Genomic DNA, 24,550 nt, shown 5'->3' on the forward strand with positions numbered 1-24,550 from the left:
CTGATGTTGAAAGTTTGCAGAGACTGGCAATCTGGTTTGTTGACAGTGGCTGAGGAACATCATCATCATCAAACACAACAACATCAGTATCATAGTTGATAGAATGCATGGGCTAAGAAATATTTATGCAACAAGAGGCTGTGCACATAATCTAGACCAGCCTCACCCAACCTGGTGCTCTGCAGATGTTTTGGACTACAATTCCCATCAGCCCATGTTGGTATGGCCAACAGTCAGGGATAATTGTATCCCACCAGGTTGGGGAGGGCTGATGTAGACCAGTGGTCTTCATCTGGCGGGTCACATCCTGATCTAAGGTGGGTCTCAACAGGAGCACTACCACCATGCAAATATAGAGCGAAGGATTTAAGAAATCAATCTGCAAATACAGGCTTGGGTTAAAACTAGGTCATGGGTCCAAAAAGGTTGAAGATGCCTGATCTGGAAAATCCTGAATTGTGTCACATTCACTCTTTTAAATTGCAATTGGCCAACAGGGCTGCATCAATCAAAGTTAAGAAGGAAACCCGGATCTAAAACATTTGAGGGTGATATCTTTTGTCTATAAGAATATTTAGTTAAATATAGAACAATGTACCGTTCTTGTGCATTTCTATCACTTGCCCCTCAGTATTTGGAGAAGTGTGTCTTCTGTTCACAGCTTAAATGTTTACTGCAGTAAATTCCAGCACGGATCAAAGTATTGTAGCAGCTGAACAGAAATTATAAAAGAGGAATTTATTTCCTTTCCTTCCGGGACAGGGCATTGTAGTCCTCTGACATAGTGGAAGAAAAGCTGTGCCAGATTAGAAAACACATTACCCCCTAATTTAAGGTTGATTTACCAGGTCAGTTAATGTGCTAACTACAGAAACCAGTGATGTTTGCTCATGAAGGCTTCTTACCTAAAAGCACCACCCTTTCATTTGACAGCTGTGCAGCAAAACAACAAAACAAAACAAAACAACAAAACAACAACAAAAACAAAAACAAACAAACAAACCCCCCACCCTCAGAATGGGAACCCCATAATTACTGCATTGACATCTGGCTCCCAGCAAGCTTGCTGGTCTGCATAAGCTCAGCATCTATATATATATATATATATATATATATATATATATATATATATATATATAATCAACAACACAAATATGAAACAAAACAGTAAGGCAGAGAATGCAATAAAAGCATCTGCATATAATGATGAAGGGATACATAGGACATAGGTAAACAGGTACATTGTGGAGTACAAGGAAGTAGCTTCATAATTAAACTAGAAATAATACTGCCCTGTCTTATTTTATTGCAGATAAAGGTAATTCTTGTTTAAGAGTGGCCAGGGAGACCCAGCCAGATGGACGGGGTATAAATAAATTATTATTATTATTATTATTATTATTATTATTATTATCCTGGTTAAATTGCAGGTGATGGGTTTCTCCAGTGCATATTTGTGAGGTCCAAAAGCAGGTGTATTATTCCAGCTCTGCATCATTCTTGTTAATAAAGGAAATAAATTCTTGCCAAGTTTTATCAAATAAACACATGGCTTTATGGTTTCTTGAAGTTCTCAATAGGTTAAATTTTGCATAATAGCAAGGCTCAATATATCTTTCTTCCTACCAGAGTTTGGCGGTATAGAAATTTAATTAATGATAATAATAATAATAATGGTTAAACTAGCTGCTTCTTTCTAGTGCTGGGGAATTACAAGGTGTGCTGCCACCAGCATGTACCTGTATTGCATAAGGTGGTTAGTAAGCAATCCCATTTTTTCTCCAAAACAATGAAAGAAGACAGAGTTGTAGACCTTTCACAACTGGATACTAAATTATCAGGTTGATTTCAGCTATTATGTCATCCCAATGCATTTCAACCAAAGGACACCCCAAGAATAGAAGAAAATATTATCCATTAAAACACTCCCCCCCATATCTGGGGTGCAACTACCACCTGCAAAGGGTCTTAAAAGAGATTTTTCCACACCATTACAGAGACAAGAGATCAGCAACCAAAATTTGAATTTCTCCCTCGCATAAGACATGTTTCATAGGAATTTTGTTCCCATTTTTTATATACCTTAACTTGTCCTTCGCTTGACCACATTCAGAGCCTACACACATGATATTTTGTAAGTCAACAGACCTTATGGATAGGTGAATGTGAGGGTCCTGTTGGGTCAGCTGACCTGAGTCACAAAGTGCTACTGTTGCAATGCACCTATGACAGCATCACAGTTGCTTTGCACACTGTTAACTGCACGTACCATGCAACTGCTATTTTTGCACTTTGCACAGTTCCCTAACATGGATTTTTCTTCTTCTTCCCATAAAGTACCTGCCTCCTTTGTGACCTGTCACAATAAGAATGAACAAACCACAACAAATCTGATCTGTGCTACCCTTTGTCAAGTAGAAAGAGAAATAATGCAATGGCTGAGATTCATCCCATGCAAAACTTAAGTACCAGCTCTGTAATTTATTGTATGAATCAGAAATAGCCAAGTTACAACTGAATCACACCAGATTATGAGAAACAAATCGAGATCAAGGTAATTCAGTATTTCTCTTTTTATCATAATGCATTCCATGGCTGCAGTGAAAATTAGATTCCAAGTGTTAAAAATAATGCAACCATTACATTTACACACTGAATAATAAGGATCCTGAAATAGGTTTTGTTGAACACGGCATGCCCTTGTTACAGCAAAACAGATGCGTGGGCATGGAGACAGACTCTACAAACATATCTCACACTGCATAGGGCATGCAGGAACGATGTTTCGATACTGCTAGTGGGAGAATAGAATTTGATTTGTACTAGATGGTGTCTCTCTGGGCACCCAAGCCTGGATTTATTTATTTTTTTCCTTTAAAGGAAAGTGTGGGGAGGGAAGAGAAGAGAAAGAAACAGCCAACACATCCCCTGAGGAGGAAGAAGTGATTAGCATTCATCAATAGCAATCTCTCTGAGTGATGGAAAATGGTGCTGACAGCCTCCAAAGGGAACGGCGCCAACTCTACTTCACCAGAAGCGAGGAAAGGAGTGATAATGCAGAGGCACTGAGGGTGGAGGTGAAAATAGGCACCAGAAAACAAGGAATGTCCAATTTCCCATTTGCTTTTCAAAATTATCAGCGCTTGTTGGGATGGATGCCTTCGGTCAGAGAAGTCCAGCACTTAAGAACATGGGAAGCTGCCTTGTACTGAGTCAGACCATTGAACCATCTAGCTCAGTGCTGCCTATACTGGCTGGCAGCAGCTGCCCTGGTTTTCAGACAGGAGTCTTTTCCTGGCCCAACCTGGCAATGGCCCTCTCTTCAGAGGTGCTGGCCGGGCTTCATCCCAGCCGGAAAACCCACAGGGCACTTTCGCTTGCGATGCTTAAAGCAGTTTGCAATGCAAATGTAAACAGTAAATGCATCTGTTCTGTGGCAATTTTGTTCTGTTGCAAGTAGAGCAAGAGAGACTCAAAGCCAGCTTATGCATCATGGTTTAAAAAAATAATGTTGTTTTTTCTCCTGGAAGTCCTTAGCTGTAGGCTCAATGTTTACTGACAGGGATGGACCAGTCATTAGGAGGGGTGAAGCCACACCTTAGACCCACCTCACTGGCAGCAGAGGTGCCAGCACCAATTTCTGGTGGGATCTCACCAAAAGAGCATGGAAATCTGCAAGAACTAACTGGAAATTGGCACTGATGCTGGTGGCAAGAGGCAGTGGGGCGGTCAGCATAAGTGGCTGCGGTGGCGGCTGCAGGGCATGACAGCATTTCCCATTTTGCCTCAAGCAGTGAAATGGGTCACATTACCCGTTTTTTTGGTAAGGCAAGATCACTCTGCACATGCTTACTTTACCATCATTTGACTGTTGCACGGAATAACTAACTGACATTCAGAAAACAGGTCCCAAGGCTAAACAATAAAAAGCCCTGAGCTTAAAACCCAGGTTTTGGGCTGTGCATATTTGGGCTCTGTGCATTCCACAGAGGCTCCTACCAGCTGTTTTGCACATTGCAGCATGTGAACAGTGCGTATGGAAACACTGGGAGCAATCAGTACTGAATAATGCATTGATCCTTCCAAACCCCTAATTTATCTACTAACACTGGCCCCCAGAATGCTGGACTTCAGGAGCCTCTCAAGCACTCGACGGGTATGGTGGGGAGAATCATATTTACTTAGAAAAGGCAGGGCTTGCCAAACAAACAGAAATTCTTATGCTGCCTCTGACCTCAGGGAGTCCATTAAAAATGGATACAGTCATTCTCCCATCCCTGGAGACCCAGAAACCTTCCCATGCCCTAGAGACAGCCCTAAATTTTAAAGCATTTTTTTTTAAGGTGCATACCTTAAACCCAATAACTGCTCCAGTGTGTGTGGAGTGTATATCAATGCTGAAACTCTCTGTCACCACACAGAAACGGACTCTTCTTCCACAAGGAGGTTGTGGTAATGATCAATCAACCCACCATACAAGCTTCCATATATGAGCAGATCCCTATAAAGAGTCCCTATTATGTCCCTGCATTCATCATATAGATTTAAACTCTTAGTCCCCAAGAGAAGCTAAATTTCAATGTGTTGAAGAGTCTTGGGGCACCTTAGGGAATAACATGGTTATTGTATAAACTATAGTCCACTTCGTCGGATGCATGAAATACCATCCTGAGTAGCAGGTGTGTGTGTGTGTGTGTGTGTGTGTGTGTGTGTGAGAGAGAGAGAGAGAGAGAGAGAGAGAGAGTGAATACTGGAATCTGCCTTTATACTGTGCCAGACCATAGGTCAATCTAACTCAGTATACTAACTGGAAACAGTTTTTGTCCTCCAGTCTTGCCCAGAGACACCAGGGATGAAGACTGGGTCTGTCTGGATGGAAAGCAGATGTTCTACCAAAGAGCCACAGCCTTACATGATTTGCAGGGGAGCTTTCAGAATGAAAAGTACAAAGAATGATGATAGCCTTATTAACGCTTAGCCAAGCTTCTTCTTCTTCTTTCTTTTCTTTTCTTTTCTTATGCAAGAAACTAACAAGACTACCCCTCTGGAAATGTAAACCTAAGCATGTGTAACTGCATTTGATCAGATCAATCAATGCTTTCTATTCTTTTGTCATCTTCCCTGCAACTGAAATTTAGTTTGCAGAGTCTTTAGGGCAGGGACTTAACATTTACTTGAGTGTCAAGTACACTAATGGCACTACATAGGCAATATTGATGCTACACTAGTCTTAGACAAAAGATTAACCAAGCTCTGATTTGCTGTGTACTTTTACTGGGTATTTCCTGCATTGAATTTAAAGCGGTATCTTTTTAGGTTCTTTACCCTGAAGTAATCACAGTCATTTCAAAAGAAACAGTAAATGGCTTGAGGGCAGCAGCCAACTTCTCTCTCTCTCTCTCTCTCTTCTCTTCTCTTTGGTTGCAAAATAGTTGAAATTATATATGCTGCGTTTCTTTTCCTCCTTTTATTTTGCAACGATTGGCAGAAAAAAGCAACAGAAATGGTGAGAAGAGCATCCCTTCACTTCTTTATTTGCACACAAGTTGACAGATGTGCATTGATTATTGTGTCATTAGCTCCTGAAACAACAACACACAGATTTTTAATTCATGCAAATACATACTCGGTTTAGCTTTTCTTCAGCAACCACATATGATTTTTTTTGGGGGGGGAGCAGAGACATTCTCCCCCTCCCCCAATTACAATGCATAACATCTGATTTCAGAGAAAGGATAGTTTCAGTTCACTCTCTGCAGAAATATGCATCGGGAAGTAAGCATCGGTGGGCAGGGCAGAGGAACACTCAAAAGCAAATATCCACACTAATAATAACTTTTCTTCATAATTTAGCAAACAAACAAGAAGGGGGAAATGAGATATTAAGCAGAAGTCATGAAAAGATGCAACAGGTTTGGTTCACGATGGCTTACCTGATACTGGTGAAAAATCACACAAGTTCAAATGATGTGAGAACAAGTTTAAACGTTCCTCTGGGAAATAGTGACATGTCAGAGGCACAGTGTGCACAAAGTCTCAAGTTCAATCCTCAACTATAGGAAGGCTGGGATACCCATAATTTATACTATGTTCACCAAATTGTTTTGTAAGTAATTGTTGTCGTCCCGCCCCCCAAAAAAGATATGATATGTATTTTGATAATAGGTTAAATGTTTATTGTGAGATGGTTTTGACACAGTTTGCTGTGGACAAGCAGCCTATAAATAAATAAACTGAACATTTTAAAACTGAGTGGTAGAAGACAGGCATTAGTTTTTACCAGTTATGATGCAAGAGCTTCTGTCTTGATTTCTTTTTGCTCTGCAGTGCCTATTGTGTTATGGAACCACAGCTTTTCAATCGATGAACTGCTATGTCTCACTAAATTGTGTGTGTGTGTGTGTGTGTGTCGGGGGTGGGGAAAGGACTGGGTGCCAGATTACCAATGAAATTTTTGATAATTGGGTGGTTAGGGAAACCACAGGAAAACTATAAGATAAAAAAAATCCTTAGGGTTGCCATATTTCAAAAAGTAAAATTCCTGACACCTGCATATCTGTTGATCTTTTGCGGGGGGGGGGACCCAAATTACTCCCCAAAATAGCATTTTTAAAGTTTTCCAATCACATTGCCATACATCTGGGTTTTCCGTGACATTTTGCCAATTCCCCACCCCACACCACTTTTACACCAGAAAACCAGGAAATGTCAGGATTTTTCCTGACATATAGCAAGTTGAAACATCATGAAAATTTCCAAGTTAATTGGGGTTAAAACGTGTGGTTTCCCCCCTGAAAACATTTAACAGGAATTGAGAGTCAAACTGCTGTTAGATTCCACTGGATTTCCAGAAGGAGTTTTTGCACCATGTGAGAGATCACATGAAACACACCAATCAACAAGTAAGGAAATACTGGAAAGACTGAATGATGAGCCATCAGAATGCAGACAGAGTGAAGGCCAATTGGAACACCTAAGGAATGGAGTTTAGGTGTGGCACTCTCTGCTGTATCCAAGGCAATTCTGCTTCTGCCATGCCACAGCATGCATGTTAGAGAGGGTGGAGAAATATGTTTGGTCCACTTTTTGGAGAGGACCAACCAGATGCTCCCAAACATATATGTGGGTTGAAATCCAACTCCCAGTCACATTGCACATATAGATCAGTGACTATGCATCTACATCAGTTTGTGCTTTAAAGAAGAAGGAAAAACCCTCAGGAAAATTCATCAGGATTGTAGTGCTAATGTCTCCTATTGTAGATACATTTTTTTAGCATTCATTTTTGCCTACTATACACATTTTTTTGCCAAGCAATTTCCCCTGATTTAATGCATTTTTATCTGGTTTTCATTATATATGCATTGGTATGAACAGTTTAGCCCTTCATATGCATTTCTGAACATATTGCCGAGCAAAAGAGCTGCAGTGCAGTGTGGATATGTGCAAGTTTTGAAAGAAGGCTGTGTTTCAGTTCACACATTGTTTTGGAAAATTATTGCTTGCCCTTAAATGCAGGCTGAACTGAATTTCCCCCGAATCCCTAATTACACACTTATCCAGAGTTTGTGATGCACTGCCAAATAAACTCTCCTTTTTACATGCATTTCAAGTCTTTTCAATATTAAATGAGCATTTGTGTGTGCAATTTTTTTTTGCACGCCAATAGTGCACACAAAAAAAATATGCATTTTATAAGGAAATGCATTGAAGTGCATGTATAAAACAGTGGGTTTTAGATTAAAAAGTGTTCATAAAATGCCTACAACTTAAATAATAATAATAATAATAATAATAATAATAATAATAATAATAATAATAATAATAATTTATTTGTACCCCGTCCATCTGGCTGGGTTTCCCCATGGGTCTTTCATGCATTCTTTTACAATATCTGCATAAAATGGGATTGAAAAGATCTATAATTGAGGTAATGAAAATTACTTTTAGTAAGAAAGCAGAGGCCTGCCTTTTGAGCATGACCAATCATGAGATACCCAGTCAGGATAGAGTGTTTTTTATGTATGCCACAACAGCTGCTAGAATTTTACTTGCAAGAAACTGGAAAGGTGAAGAGCTCCCGACAGTGGAAGAATGGCAGATGAAGCTGATGGACTTTATGGAACTCGCCGAACTGACCGCGAGACTCCGAGACCAGAGGGAGGAGAAGGTGCAACAGGATTGGAAGAAATTTAAGGATTACTTAAAAAATCGTGAAAAGCTAGATATTTGAAGCAGAATCGGCTTGTTTAATTGGCTTTAGCTAGCTGATGTTAGATGAAAATAGTATACAAGAAGTAATGTTATGAATGGTTTAGAATATTTAGAAATGCTTAAGGATATGTTGTTTAAGTAATGAATTATATATGATTAGTTAGTATTTTAAAGATTATTAAGAATAGTGGTGAATGTTAAGAAAATAGTTACAAAGTTACCAAAGTATATTAATATTGAACGCAGTTGAGAGAACGGGGGAAGTCCCCCAAAGAAGATTTGAAACTAGAATTAAACAATGATTCTTTAATGTTCCTGTTTAGGTATGTATAAGTTTTCTTTTGTTATTTCTTATGTTGTTTTAATGTGTTTGATGTGTTTTTTATTATTTGTTAATTGTTTTTGTTTATCTGTTTGATATATTCGTTGTTTATTGTAGAAAATAATAAAATCTTTATAAATAATTTTTTTTTGAAAAGATCTATAATTGAGTGCCAGCAAGGCTGAAACTGGAAACAGTTTTCTCACTCCCTAATTACTGCTACATCAAGTGATGGACCATCACAGATGACACATCCTAGTTACAGCTTCCTTATCATCAATAATATCCACATTAACCTTGACACACATCACTTTCCAGTGGAGACAAGCTGCAAGCCATGCAATAGTTAAGTAATATCTAGTGAGAAACATGCATTTGATAATGAGCTGCTGGGTGTACAGCTGAACCCAAAACAATACTGTTCAATGCTTAACTAGCATTGAAACAGGATGGTAAACATTCACTCCAAACAATCTTGGAGATATCAGTACCTTTTGGGTTTAAAACAAACATTTTGGCTTGTTTTAAAATCAAGTTTTCCACATTCGCCATTTCAAATTCAAAATATTGAAAAAGGGTTAGCAACTCCATTATACTTACACAGAGACAATGGGGTACATTAACAACAAAAGGGTTTTAAGCAAAAGAAAGAAAGAAAGAAATCCCCTGTGGCTTTTATACATATTTACCTGTTCATTTGTAATGGATCCAAAGGTCCTTTTCGGAGCTGTTTTAGGCTGTCATGTAAACACAAAAATGAGAAATTTTCTTTAAATGCTTTTCAATGCATTAGATAGATATAGATGATAGATAGAGAGATAGATAGATAGATGATAGATTCACAGTTAAACACTTAACCTTGACAATCAAAATCACTCTTCCATCACGCCTATATAGCTTTGCTGAGGCAGAAGCCTGGGCTTGCAATACCTTCCTGTAGGATATAGCACTTCAATTTAATGAGCATTTGCACCTGTGGTGGTACAGCAATACTCAACACCCTGAAAAAGAAGAAAGAAACTCAAGCAGAAATACATGCAGGGTTGAATTCAGATGCCCATTCTTGTGTACAATGGAATCACTGTTTTGGGGTTGGGACAGTGAGTCTGCACATTTCTTCTTAGTTATCTCACACATAAATCCCTGACTGCTGGGAGTTGGGCTGAAATTTCTCAGACTTTCTGATAAATTTAGCTTCTTCTTCTTTTTCTGTGAATGACTTCAATAATTTACTGCCTCTCACCCCCCCCCCCACACACACACAAAAAGATGGGCATTCAACTGAATATTCATCAAATACTCTTCACAATTGGTTGCTGTTGCTGCCATCCCCACAACAGTGTTCCCAAACTACACTAAAACCAGGGCACTGTGGGAAGACCCAAAATGGTCACCTGGCTGCCACCAACACAGATAGGTTGCTCCCATACTGTAATAGCAGTATTGGGGGGGGGAGGTAGTTCTTAAGAAACAAAAGAAGCCATTCTACTCCAGCTGCTGATGGTGATCACTCTGCCCGAAGAAACTGCCAGATATTTTTACTCCCCAAGTGAGTATCTGGTGAAATGCCTTCCTAGATTTTGCCACCAATGGAGAGAATGTAAACATTTTTTTTTTTTTTTTTGCGGGGGGTGGTGGCATTTAGATCCACACCTTATTTGTTGTTGTTTTTTTCATGCATTCATTCAGGATTTCCCGGATGCCTCAGATCTCGATATAACATACAGATCTGAAGAGTCCCCCTGCTCACAAGGACAGCTTTTCAGGCTGCAGTGAGGAACGGGAGGTTGGAAAAGTCCTATCCCCTGAGCAGCTATCCACTCAAAGTACTCAGAACCCTATATCATTGTTATTTCTGATAAATATCCAAGCAATTCTTGTCCCCATGTGCTATGTATTTCAGTGGAATACATATAAAGGCAAAATCCAAGATCAAACAGCAACTCCCAGCATAATTCATGGAATACTTGAACCTGCAACCATTATTCCCCACCTCTGATTTTGTTAACAGAAATACACCCTTTACTGCCCCCCACCTCAAATTAAAGGGATGAATGCAAATTGTGTGATTTTTATAGTGCTAGCAAACTACTGCCTGGAACAGATAAATGTGAACACATTCAGAACTACAGTAGCGTGAATGTTGCAGCAGTAATAAAGGATGCAGGTCCTCCATCTGCTGTCATATACCCAGTGTGTAATTCAGATTTTCATGCATTCTGAAAGATGAGGCCACATTACACCACTTTCCCACTTAAAGCAGCACAGAATGATGCTCTTTGCACTGTATCGAGGCAGGCATCTTAATAAATGTACAGCGCAGGAGTTTTAATATTAATATTTAGCGTGCACATTTGAAATATTCAAAATGCTGCATGCGCTGGATACATAACTGCCGCTTGATTTATGTTAACGTTTTTTGGCAGGGCTTTTGTTTTCCTGTACAAATTTAAGCCCATTATATTGCTATGACATCCTCTTGGAAACTCTCACAGCTAGGGGTGGACAAACAGCATATTTGCGGGTGGCACTTTTGCTTGTGTTCACGTGTAAAAATGCATAAGGGACTGGAGAATGGAAAGATTACATTTGGGGCTTCTTTGGTTTAGAGGGAGGACGCGACAGAGCTTTATATATAAGTATGCATAACATGGAGAAAGTGTATTGGGAGAAGTGTTTCTCCATCTTTCATAATACGAGAACTGGGGGTGATACAGTGAAAGTGAAGTCTTGGGAGATTCAGGTCAGAGAAAAGAAAGCAGTTCATGCAGTATACAGTCAAGCCGTGGATTTCATTCCCTCAAGAGGCAGTGATGGCCAACAGCTTAGACTGCTTCAAAAGACAATTAGGAAATAAATAACGGTGGGTAAAGTTATCAGTGGCTACTAGCCACTATGGCTACGTCTGCCTCTCCACTGTCAGAGGCAGCATGCCCCTACATACCAATTGCTGGGAATCACAGGTGGAGAGAAAGCTGCTGCGCTCAGAACCTGCTTGTGGGCTTCCTATAGGCATCTGGTTGGCTGTTGAGAGAAGAGGATCCTGGACTAGATGGGCCATTGGCCTGATCCAGAAAGACTCTTTTACATTGCTAAATGTCCCAGGCATCTCTGCTTAAAGAAACATAGGAGGAGGATATTAAAGAGAGCCAGTGTGGTGTAGTGGTTAAGAGTGGTGGACTCGTAATCTGGTGAACCGGGTTCGTGTCTCCGCTCCTCCACATGCAGCTGCTGGGTGACCTTGGGCTAGTCACACTTCTTTGAAGTCTTTTAGCCTCACTCACCTCACAGAGTGTTTGTTGTGGGGGAGGAAGGGAAAGGAGAATGTTAGCCGCTTTAAGACTCCTTCGGGTAGTGATAAAGCAGAATATCAAATCCAAACTCTTCCTCTTCTGCCCAGGACCATGGGGAGACAATGAAGTGAGAGTAGGCAAAACTGGATTATGTCAACCAATGCTTTGACCTAGTATATTGGTGTGCACAGATTAGTCCAATTTGATGGCCTATAAACCTGGCAAAATCAGGATCCATGGCTTTGTAACTCCTACCCTTACTATACTTTGGAAGATGATTTCTCATTTCTTGGTCAATTATAAAGAAAAAAAAAACCTCCACAGAGGATTTAAAGTAGAATGCAGATAGATGAATTAAGGAAGCAAATTCTTATCTCCATCGCACATGATTAGATCTGCTGAGAGACATTTACACAAACCACAGAGAACAGGGGACTGATTCTGTATGTGAAGGACAGATTAGGATATCGGTTATGACTGTGCTTTGCTCTAAATACGCCAGTTTCTCTACAGCCTGAAGGAATATTCCAGAAACATTAACTGTCCCAGAAAAGAAAGAAAAACCAAACCCTTTCACCTCAGTTTGTACAATGCTGTTATGATGGAGATGTGTTTATGTGTATGTGTGTGTGTGTGTGTGTGTGTGTGTGACAGAATATTTACTCTGGCATATTATACAAATCCCACAGCCATGGGGTTGAAGCACTATTGACACATTTCAGTACACGTTGGATTGTTGCTTCTATGCAAGCAAGGCCACATGGTCTGGGAGTGATAATAAAGCCAACACAAATAAGCACATGGGAGAAAAATAAATAAAACTGGAGGTTCAGCACTAGGGACGTCAGAGAATTCTTTCAGAAACATAAACAAAAACAAGAGCAGAAAGTGCCACAAACTGCATGCTCATCTGAAGTCCAGAATGGAAATCACACAAGCAAATGCAAGTGGTAATTGTTATGATGGTTTCTTTAGTCTGCAACTTTTATGCAGATAACTTACATTGGGGGTTTTTGCATTGTTTTTGCAATTTCCCATCCACTGAAACTAATTATGTAATTAATTACATTAATTTCAGCCTTGGGGATAACAAGATGAATAACATAGGTCTTAGTGGAAGCTGAACTATAGCCGATCAGAAAAAGTGTGGATTGTGATGAACACCAGGACATGACAGAAATTGCTGCTCCCTTACACCCCTATTCAGTAAATAGTAACCATCCTGTAACTTATCCACTGGCGTGTTTTAATGCCTGTAGTGGTGAATGGGATTAAGGGTAGGGATGTAAGAAGGTATTGTTTTTCATTCTGCCCGGCATTTTTTTTGCAAGCAGAGCTGTCTCTGTTCCACTGCAGTTCATCTTCTTCCAAAAGCTAGTAATTCATTATTCATCTTACTGAACACTATTGTGAAATTTGTAATTCATGTGACTTATTCACATAATTATTTATGTTAATTATATTGCCATTGCAATATTCTACCCTATTCATTTCAGTGCAAGGAAGCACAATGCAAAAGAGGGAGGGGATGCTACCAATTATAAATCATTTACAGACTGAAATCGAATGTGGATCATAATTTCAAAACTGATTTCTGTTCTGGACATGGGATAAATAAGCAAAACATAAGCAATTTTCATTACTACTTCTATTGAAATTCTCCAAGATCCCCAATACTGTATGGGGGAGTTTGAGCAGTCAGTAAACAGAAGTTTTGGAGTTCTGGATTTTTACTGAATATGGAACCTTTGGGTTATTCCCATAGGAACCAGACTGGCCTCAAATATTATTTGTCCCATACATACATTCCCAAAATTTTACGCCTAAATACATACACAATCTTGAGGGAATCAGAAGGAAAATGCATCTTGACTCTAGTGCATACAGTATATGTAAATATCTTAACATTCCTAGTGGAAAGGAGGAGGAGGAGGAGGAGGAGGAGGAGGGGCAATCAATTCCAATGTTCATTTTTATATTGTCTAACAGAATCCAAACAAAGTATCAGAAGCCAGATCTTATTGTCGTGTAAGTAACACTTCTTTCTAGGAAAAATGATGACAAGTTTGTCTTAATTTAGGTGACATGAATAAACAACAGTGCTTTAAAGAAAGAAAGTAAGAAAGAAACTCAAATGATCACTATACATAATGAAGCATCAAAGGGAACAGTACGGCATTATTTCATGTACACAGATTAATGTCAATCTTCCCCCCCTCTACACCCCCCATTGCACTCTGTGAAAGAGAAAGAAGTACATCACAGAATGCTGGAACATTCCAGTTTGTGAATAATCTACTACTACTACTACTACTACTAGGAAATTCTTTCCAGTAGCACCTTAGAGACCAACTGAGTTTGTTCTTGGTATGAGCTTTCGTGTGCATGCACACTTCTTCAGATACCCAGTTCACCAGATTATGAGTCTACCGCTATTAACCACTACACCACACTGGCTCTCATCCAAACACAAGCTACTGTAAAATAGTATCTGAAGAAGTGTGCATGCACATGAAAGCTCATACCAAGAACAAACTCAGTTGGTCTCTAAGGTGCTACTGGAAAGAATTTCCTATTTTGTTTCGACTATGGCAGACCAACACGGCTACCCACCTGTAACTGGTACTACTACTACTGTTTAGGGAGGGATATAACCCCCCTCTCTTTCATTTGCACAAAGTAATTGGCTCACTTCCCTGCTTTGTGCTTATATGTGTGTTTGGAGTTGTAGAACTATTTGCAAAACAAAATCATGGACATCATAGCAAGCAATTGTGCTTTGCAAATCAAAAAGAGATAGAGGTTTATGCTTAAAGTCCTTGTCCTTGGAGAATCATTTCAACATTGGCAAATACATATATTTAATTGGTTTAGAAGGGAATCGTCAGATGCGCCTAGCTAAACTCTTGACATGTTCCTCAAAAAAATGCCACTCTGCTGCCTACTGAAAGATAATAACAACACTTCAAAAGTTATAAATCTGATAAAATTGCCCAGACAAAGCCAGAGTTACCAGGAAATACTAAAAATAGTATCGGTGAGATTGGATTTTAAAACTGATTGAATAAAGCCTGTTTACCAAGCTGATTGCAGGATGCTGGGAACACAAGAGAAACCTCATTTATACAATCATAGAATTGTAGAGTTGGAAGGGAACCCAAAGGTCTTCTAGTCCAACCCCCTACAATGCAGGAACCTCAACATGCAGTCTTCCATCCAATTTGAAACCATACTGGACTCTGCTTAGCTTTGCCCTCCTGCATCCCTTCTAGCATCTGATTCATAAAAAGGTCAGCTGGTTGTTCTTTCTATGTCTCAATCATTCAAACTATTGCCCTTAAAAATTAATACTCCTTAAAGAAGCCTAAAATCTGGAATATCAAAAGAGGAATTAATCCCAGAATTGTTGTATGCCTTGCAGGATTATATTCAATGGTACTGAACACCCCACCGCACCAAATAAATCAACAAGAGTGCCAGCCTTTGACCAGGAAGAGCTGGGTTCAAACCCTCTTTCAGCAACTAAGCCCTGGTGACACTGGAATAGTCATTATTACTTGAAGACATGAACAGATAAAATTCAAAGTATATGTGATTATACCTCCTGATGTTTTAGTTTTAATTTTAAGACTCATTGTGAGGGAAAGGAGAATTGGGTTGAGCAAGTGGATCTGGTGAGAGTTAACTCTTTTTTTCTGCAGTATTTTCTCTGTTCTAGATAGCAGCTGGGAGGGAGCAATTAGGCCAACAGAGGCCATGTTCAGAAACCAAAGTGGCAATAAACAATTGTCTTGTTCTTGGCTTACCAACTGTCATTTATTTGGGAGAAACAAACCAAAAGCATTATTTTGGTTGCATCACTCAGTGTTCCATGGTTTGTTCCTCTGTGCTATTTGTTTAATTGTGGTTTATGGACCTGTGTTTGGATTTGATATCCCGCTTTATCACTACCCAAAGGAGTCTCAAAGCGGCTAACATTCTCCTTTCCCGTCCTCTCCCACAACAAACACTCTGTGAGGTAAGTGGGGCTGAGGGACTTCAAAGAAGTGTGACCAGCCCAAGGTCACCCAGCAGCTGCATGTGGAGGAGCGGAGACACGAACCCGGTTCACCAGATTATGAGTTTACCGCTATTAACCACTACACCACACTGGCTCTCATCCAAACACAATCCACTGTAAAATAGCATTTCTAAAATTAAAAAGGTCTGATCATGCATCTCCAACAACTCATCTATTCTGTCTCCAAACTATTAAAAAATAATAATGTGATTTTGGGTTCTGTTTGTTGTGTCTTTGGTTCGTGGAGCAATAAATCCTGAGACACTTCTTCATGAACAGCTCTTTATTGTAAGGATAGGACAAGACTGGGGAACAGGGGGCCGGGGAAGCTCTATTTATAGACACACTGGTACAGAGAGGAAAGATACATTTAAGCGGGAACCAATAATATTCAAACTTTCCGGGGGGACCCAATCAGGCTGTGGATTGTGCTTGTACTCTTTAAATTGACCAATGTCATTACTCCACCTGGCTGACAGAATATCTTAAGTAATACACAACACTGTTCATCCCTACTTGCAAACAAAAGGTCCTGATCTAGTAATGATCATGGACAACTAGGCATGAGTAACAGCAACTAATGGAACTGACTCAGATGTGTTTCCTCCCCACAAATATCCAAAGACACAGACAAGTCCAATTAAACACTCTGTAAGAGCACCTAGGTGGGGGCATGCATCCAGATGTTAATTTGTATTGGCAATTCTGTAGAAGACTGCTTGGGCATGTGGATAGCTCTTGCTGTATTGGGCAAAAAGCATCCAGCTGTGTGCTCTCAAATTTTGGGATACACGGAAAGGATGTCACTATATCAAGTCCAACGTATGTGATCAAGAAAGAAAAATTACCACCACCCCCTTTAACAGAAGCACCTGGGTGATTTATTGTGACAATACATGAGATTATTGTCACCCTTGTTCATCCACTTTCTCTTTCATCAGTTTACAACCTTCACTGTGGTGTCATGTTGATTTAAGTTGCAATCCTGGGACAGGAGTTGTGTCTTCATTGGTAAACAGTGGATTTCCCATGCTTAGAAATAATGAACTAAGAGGCACTACGAGTACTTCCTTCTCCTTCTGCTTCCTTACAAGCTCAAAAGCAGACGTGCAAAGAACACCTAATGGGAACTCCCAGAGGTCAGAACATATCTACACCTAAGTCCTTGACTCCAATAAAGGGAATCACTCACATTGGGATTGGCTAGGACAGGCATAGGCAACCTTCGGCTCTCCAGATGTTTTGGCCTACAACTCCCATGATCCCTAGCTAACAGGACCAGTGGTCAGGGATGATGGGAATTGTAGTCCGAAACATCTGGAGAGCCGAAGGTTGCTGACCCCTGGGCTAGGAAGTAAACCAAGATAAATCCCACCCATCTACATATAAAGCAATGGCTCAGATTTATTTCTGAGCAAGTCTGAATTCCCTATTGAAATCAATCAACATGTTGATGTCTTCATTAGTTACTACGGGGGGGGGGGTTAAGGAGGCTGTATTTCTGCAAAAGACTTGAGGAACAAACAGTGGTCCAACTTTTGGCAACCCAGTTTTCCCAAGTTACTTTTAATGTTTGACTGCTGTGTGGACCCCCCCCCCCCACACACACAACTACCATTGTAGAAGTCTCTGAGTGGGAAAGGATAAAGCCATTAAGTCTTCTTTGGCTCAGTTTTGAATCCAATCTAGAGAAGAATTCTTGGGAGTTTCTCAAACATTTCTAGGCCCATGTCCAGTGGATGTATCCAGCATTTCTAGAAGTAACTCTAAATTAATAAAGTTATTTCAAAACACAGCTACCTTTCAGCATGTGCATCATGAGGAAAAGATCTGTGCAATGATTTTGAAATCACATCCCTTTTCACTTTTCTTCCTGGAATGTCCTTTACTCAAAAAGAGTTGGTGAATTTATCAAGTATTTGTGGCTAAGAAAGCATATTCATTCATTCATTCCTTGAATAACAGCTTATTGAAATGGAAGAACTACCATGCAGCAAATGGGGTCAATTGGCAACAGGCTGTCCTACAATCTCTGCTGGCCACGTACAACTGGAGGCAAATATACCTCTAGTTCAGTGGAGGCACCAGAATAAATTACAGATTTTCTTCCCCAAACCTGTTAGCTATTGATGTCGAATTCATATGATCTCAGAGGGGGAGGCATTTTTCTTCACAAAACTGGGTTGATGGCTTACCTTGTCAGCTCGGTTCCAATCATTATGCAGGAACTACATGTTAATAAGTTTGCTATGTGCCCAGATCAGCAGCAAAGCCCCTCAGCCATTGCATTCATAAGTTCTGTAGCTGCTGACAGGTGTACAGGAACACTGGCTTGGCTCACATAGTGAGTGTACTTACACTGGGGTGATTAAAAAGGAAAACCGGTTCAAAATAGGGACTGTGGGAGAAATTCAGCACTTCTTGTTATTGCAGTAGCTGTGTATCAATAGCTTCCTTTACTGAGTCAGAACATGTTGGTATAAACTCAGTATTGGCAGCAGAACTCAAGGGTTCCAGAGTGGCATCTTTCCTAGCCTACCTAGAAATGTCAAAAACCAGGTAACTTCTGAATGCAAAGTGGCTGCTCTACCACTGAGCTACAACCCAATTAATGCCCAGTTAATGTGGTTGTTGTGTGGCAATAAGAATGCTTTGTCCCTCACTCATTTCATCATCAATCAACACATTTCCATCTCCTGGATTTAGAGAGTCACGAAAAGTTTTAAAAATGTGTAAAGAAAGAAAGAAATCTTCATCTTATATCTCTAATCCACACCAGGACTTAGAAGAGGCTTATCAAATGTTAGGAAGAGAAGCCAAGGAAATAATTTTGCTGTTCTGCTGATCAAGTTTTTTTTTTTTTTTTTTTTTTAAAAAGTTATCTGCTTAACAAGATGCATGGCTTCTGTAATTTAAAGGGAAATACATGCACAACCAATCAGATTCACCAAATGATATTAATTAAGGCAGATAAAAGCCTCAAACAAGCTTCCCTATCCCCGAGAAGCTCAGCAATTAACTGGGCTACTTTCCCTAATGGGGTTACACATGCATCAACACTGAAGCGAAGCATCCTATACCTGCAGGCATTAATTCTGTGAAGTCATGAATGAGCTGGGCATGGTTACAACCAGATAGGATTTCCAAAGATTGCACTGAATGCTCAAATTGATTGATTGATTGATTGATTGAATATACCACCCCACATCTGGAGGACTCAGGGCGGTTCACAAATTAAAACAATAACCCCCCCCCAAAAAAAAAATATCCCAATATTTTAAAAGGGCATAGGATGTCAATAAAATCAACCAAAAGTCTGATTAAAAGGGAACGTTTTTGCCTGGCGCCTAAAGGTGTAAAAGGCAGCAGGTGAACTTCCCTGGGGAGAGCATTCCACAGATAGGAAGCCACTGCAGAAAAGGCCCACTGCAGAAAAGGTTGCCACCCTCTGGACCGCTCGAGGAGGAGGCCCATGAAGAAGGGCCTCAAATCTGTTGTCCTCCCATCACCTGATCTATTTAACAAGTATTGCAGAATTGCTATAGATCAGGGATGAGAAAAGCATGGGTCTCCAGGCTTGCAACTCCCATCAGATCCAGCCAGCACTGCCAGTGGTCAGGTATTATGGGAGCTGTGTTCCACAGCATCTGGGGGAGTCAAAGACTCCCCATCCCTGCTGCAGATCAAGCAACGAAGAAACGAGAACCTTTAATTCATTACAGAGTACAAGAGAAATCTACCAGCTGGATTTGGTAGATTTGGTGCAATTTGTGGGTGTTGATGTCAATATTTGGAAATAATTCTGCTAAGAGGTTTCTCATGTGAACCAGCAAAGGAAACACACAACCTGCATAAAATTAGTACTGGTGTTAAATGTGTGATATTGTGTTTTATAGTGTGTTATAGTTTTTATAGTGTTTTAATAGTTTTTATACATGCAAAGCACCCTGAGGTTAGTTATGAGAAAGGACTGCCTAGAAATTCATTGAATAAATAAAGTTAAGTATCTTTGAATCTAGCAGAGGAGTAACCAATATGGTGCTCTCCACATATTCTTAGACTACAGCACCCATTTCCTGTGACCAGCATGGCATTGTGATGAAGTTGTAGTCCCAAGAACATACATTGCCTACCCCTGGTCTAATACATTGAAAATGGGAGGTGAAGTGATATGACAGGCTTCCTCAACCTTGGCCCTCCAGATGTTTTTGGCCTAAAACTCCCATGATCCCTAGCTAGCAGGACCAGTGGTCAGGGATGATGGGAATTGTAGTCTCAAAACATCTGGAGGGCCGAGGTTGAGAAAGCCTGTGATAGGATAATAGAGGATTTTGAATCAAACTTTGGTCAGCAAAACTTGACCAATATTTTTTTGGGGGGTGTGGGAAATCATAAAGACCTGCAGCCCCTACAACGCTAACAAATGGATTATGGCATTAGCTATCATAGGCAAAGCATGGTTATGACAAAGCAGACTACAGAAGAAAGCTCATGCCACTATGCATTTATTTACCGATCTACCTTCCAGCCCCTCCTTGCCACCCACATTTGACTTATGCAAAGCTGTCAGGATTTGAGCACAGGTCCTAAACCTATTTACTGGTGACAAATCATACCATCATCACCCTAACTTGGTTCATTTTCCTGGTACAAAACAAATCCTAGTTCTGTATGCACAGAAATGACTGAAGGGGCTCATGCTATGATTTTCAATAAAGAAATAAAAATGCACAGTTTTGAGTAAGGTTTTATACAACAGTCTGATACTTTAAGAAAAATGGAACTCCCGAGCTGGCATAGAAATACTGCAGCATTACACTGACAGAGGGAAGTCCCTTGGGTGAATGGCAATGGAGCTGCACAGAGTGGGAGGGATTTTCAAAGGTGTTTATATATATATATATATATATATATATATATATATATATATATATATATATATATATGTGTGTGTGTGTGTGTGTGTGTGCGCACGCGCGCATGTATATATACCTATTAATAATATAATTGTATCTATTGGGGGTGGTTGGGAACTCCCTTGGGTGAAGAAGAAACTGTGGAGGTGGAGAGATGCAGTACTGCTAAATTGATAGGCAAGGCTGGGCAATATTCAATTTCTTTCTTGTAAACCCTTTGGAGGGGCCAGACTTTGCCCATCTTCTCTTGCTGGTTAGTTGAAGAATGTTTCAGGACATATTTCCTTATCATAAGTCCATAAGAAGAGCACTGCTGGATCAGGTCAATGGCCCACGTAGTCTAGCCTCCTCCTCTCACATTGGCCAACCAGATGCATATGGAAAGCTCCACATGCATCATGAGTGCAACAACTTTCTCCCCATTTGTGATTCAGCTTTATTGACTACTCAGGAGTTCTAGTATTATGAGAGAAGAAAAAACCTTATCTCTTTTCCCTTTCTCTGCACTGGGCTGTATCTCCTCATGACTCTTCTCCAAACTTAAAAGCCCCAGACGTTGTAACCTTTTTGCTTACCTTGCTCTCATGACAAATCTAGCATGAGAGAGGGTCATCGTGGTTAAAATGTCATTGCATAGCAGAATGTGCAATCTACTGCACAACCAGAAACCTGTTTCTGCATTCTCCTGCACAAGAATAGCCTGCTGGTGCAAAACTTATCGCCACCAGAACAAGTGATTTTAACCTAGAGCTGCATTGAATTCAACCCAATGTATCTCACATTTTGACCTTGTGATACTCAGAAAACATAAAAACAATTACCATTTTTTTAAAAAAAAAACAACAACAACAACCAAAAAACCAACAACACAGCACATCAAAAAGTTTGCCGACTACAGAACATCAGGGAAGGAGACACAGAGAGAAAGAACACACAGAAAACACATCAATCAAGTCCTGTTGAAATGCAAAGATATTTAGTTGGCTACTGTGCCCTACATAGGAGCTTAGGAGATGTCCTAGGGTGGAGTTCCATGCTGCTATGAAGAATGTGGATCTTCATTCTTGTACTCTGTCTTGTAAAGTACCAGCTCTTCTAGGAGGGGCACAGTGCCCATGGGACAAAGTGAGGTCACTGCCTCAGGCATCAGGACTCAGGGGGGCAGCAGATCCAGCCTCCAAGGAACACATTGTCAATGGCTGCTGTCAATGTGGCGGCAGCAGCTCCAGCACAATCCTTGGCAGCCAGATCTGCTGCTTCTTTGGCAGCCCCTTCAATGCCAGCTCCACAGTGGCCTCTCAGAGAACAGGAGGCACTGCTGGTCTCAATCCACTACTAGGGAGGAAAAAGCAGGGGCTACCCTCTGGGGTCCCCTGGGCTCTGCACCTGCCCAGAATGATTCAAAGCAGCCCCCCCCCCAACAGCCATTGATTCCCAGTTCAGTCATCAGGTAAGGCTGATTTGACCCGAACCTCTTGTTCCTGATCCATATTTTTCATCCCTCCCCCTTATTCCCTGGTGGGAAGACACAATTTTGTGGTTTACCTCATTTGCCAAAACATTTTGGGCCAGCCCTGGAAGGACAACAAAAATTCTGTCTGCAAGTCCTTCTTTGTCTGATGCAAGTCCATCAGAAGAATCCCAGCTGTCCAGCGTCAAGATGGATCAGAATAGCTCCATCACAGGTGTCTCAGTCTAACCTACCTTACCGGGATGCTGTTAAGGAAAAAGGTGCGTGGTGCCATAAAAACACAGTACAAAAAACAACAACACAAAAAACAGCCCAGTTTTTGCACAGAGCATCCCTGGCATCACCCCCTCCAAGAAGAGTCTCAGGTAGCAGTTGTGTGAATTCATCCTTCTTCTCAGAGCACTCAAGAGACAAAACTGTGCTAAATGAACCACCAGTCTAGCTCAGCATACAGTAGAGTCAGCTGCTCATATGAGTTTTGAAGCTAGTTAACATTGGCAGTCACTGACTTACCTGTTAAGTTCCAGGTAAAATTACAGATGCTGCCCTATCTCTGAACCTACACTGGGTACCAATAGTTTTTGGATCAGTATTTGAAGACCACAAAAAATGTGCTGCTTTCTTCCCTCTCAGGAGTTGTCTAGTACTACAAGCAGTGGCGAAGGAAGCCAATTGGGCACTTGGGGTGGCGGTGTGCCCTGCACCCAGGGGCAGGGCCATCCATCCATGGGGGTGGGGCCAGCTGCCTGCAGGTCAGGGCAAGCTGGGGCAGGACGCTCCATGGGGCCTCCGAGGAGTCTGCTTGCCTCCTCCCACTCAGCCACCCTACAGCAGAGGAGGAGGAGATGGGTAGACTGTTTGGGCAGCACGGAGCCTGCGGGCAACCAAACAACCGCATCACTCCCAAGAGAGACATGTGGCTCAGATGCGCTGCAGGCACCACGGTGAGTGCCGCCTGGCATTTTGTCAACCCCCCCCAGTGGTGACACCCGGGGCGGCCTGCCCCCACCACACACCCCTTCCTCCGCCCCTGGCTACAAGCCACTGCTTGATTTATCTCAGCTACAGCAATTGGCAGTCATTTCTGGTGTGCAGAAGCATGTTATTTGTTGAGTATAAGATCAGCAGTGCCCTCCACGGCAGACTTGTTGTTGGGCTCCTGATTCCTGTACAACCAAGAGAAACAGATACATCACTACAGCACTATGTGGGAGCTCTGTCCCGTGTGACTTGCTCCCACACCACCCCAGCAACATCTGTAGAACAGGATCTAATAACACCTTTTAATGAACGGAACTCACAAAGTTCCTGATGGGCTGTTGATTCTGGAGAGATAAAATGAAACTACTTCTTCACACAAAGCCAAATTTAATTTATGTAATTTTCTGCCACAAGATATGGTGGTGCCAATTAGCTTAGATGGCTTTTAAATGGGATTAGACAAACTCCAGGAGGATAGGTCTATTAACAGCCATTAGTAATGAAATAGAACCTCTGGGCTCAAAGGCAATATGAATACCAGTTGTTGCAGTAGCGTGGGAGAGAGCCATTGTCTCTAGGCCATGCTTCTGGGTTTCCTAGTAGGCCACAGTAGGAATGAAGATGCTGAGCTAGATGGAACTGTGAACTTGCCTAATGAATATGGTTCATTTTCATTTTATTGCCATCCAATCCTCACATGTGATGGTGGTGTGTGTTCATTAGGGTGGGTGGCGGAGTACTTCCTCATAATATCAAACCACTGCTACTACCCTTCTGAGAAAAATCCCACCCCACCCTCCCACTATATATAAGGGTCTGGTGACTTCCGTTTCAGTTTATCTGAAGAAGTGTGCATGCACACAAAAGCTTATACCCAGAACTAACTTATTTGGCCTCTAAGGTGCTCCTGGACAATTTTTTAAATTTATTATATCAAACCACTGTTTGTTAAAATTGTCAGGGGTCTCTTACTGCTGTTGAGAACCAGAAGGCAACCAATAAATTCTTACTACCCTATATAAGAAAGAGGATTACATGTGCATGTCCTTTCAGATTTCAGAATATGGACTGACAAGATGCACTAGCAGGCCCTCAGATCTGTTTGACAAGTGATGACTGACTCTTTCAGACAGAAGTGTGTCAAGAACTGTATGACAATGATAAAATAAGGTTTTGTTTGAAATACATTTTTCATTCATATTCTCGCTCTGCCTCTCTCGTATTTTTTTTTCTAGATAAGAAAAACAAGCTTGCTTCAACCATGTATATATATATTTATATTAGTGGGATGCA

At 40.9% G+C, this 24,550-nt stretch overlaps 1 protein-coding gene across 2 annotated transcripts in view; it reads right to left on the bottom strand.

Annotated features, from left to right (window-relative positions):
• PCDH11X (protocadherin 11 X-linked) overlaps positions 1 to 24,550 on the bottom strand; it is a 728,776-nt gene that overhangs the window by 566,212 nt on the left and 138,014 nt on the right. For both annotated transcript variants that reach the window (XM_033137147.1, XM_033137148.1), the window contains exon 3: positions 9,226 to 9,273. In XM_033137147.1, coding sequence (XP_032993038.1) covers positions 9,226 to 9,273 — 48 coding nt within the window. The remainder of the gene's footprint in view (positions 1 to 9,225; positions 9,274 to 24,550) is intronic.

Source organism: Lacerta agilis, chromosome Z (assembly GCF_009819535.1).
Source record: "Lacerta agilis isolate rLacAgi1 chromosome Z, rLacAgi1.pri, whole genome shotgun sequence".
In the NCBI taxonomy this organism is placed as follows: domain Eukaryota; kingdom Metazoa; phylum Chordata; class Lepidosauria; order Squamata; family Lacertidae; genus Lacerta; species Lacerta agilis.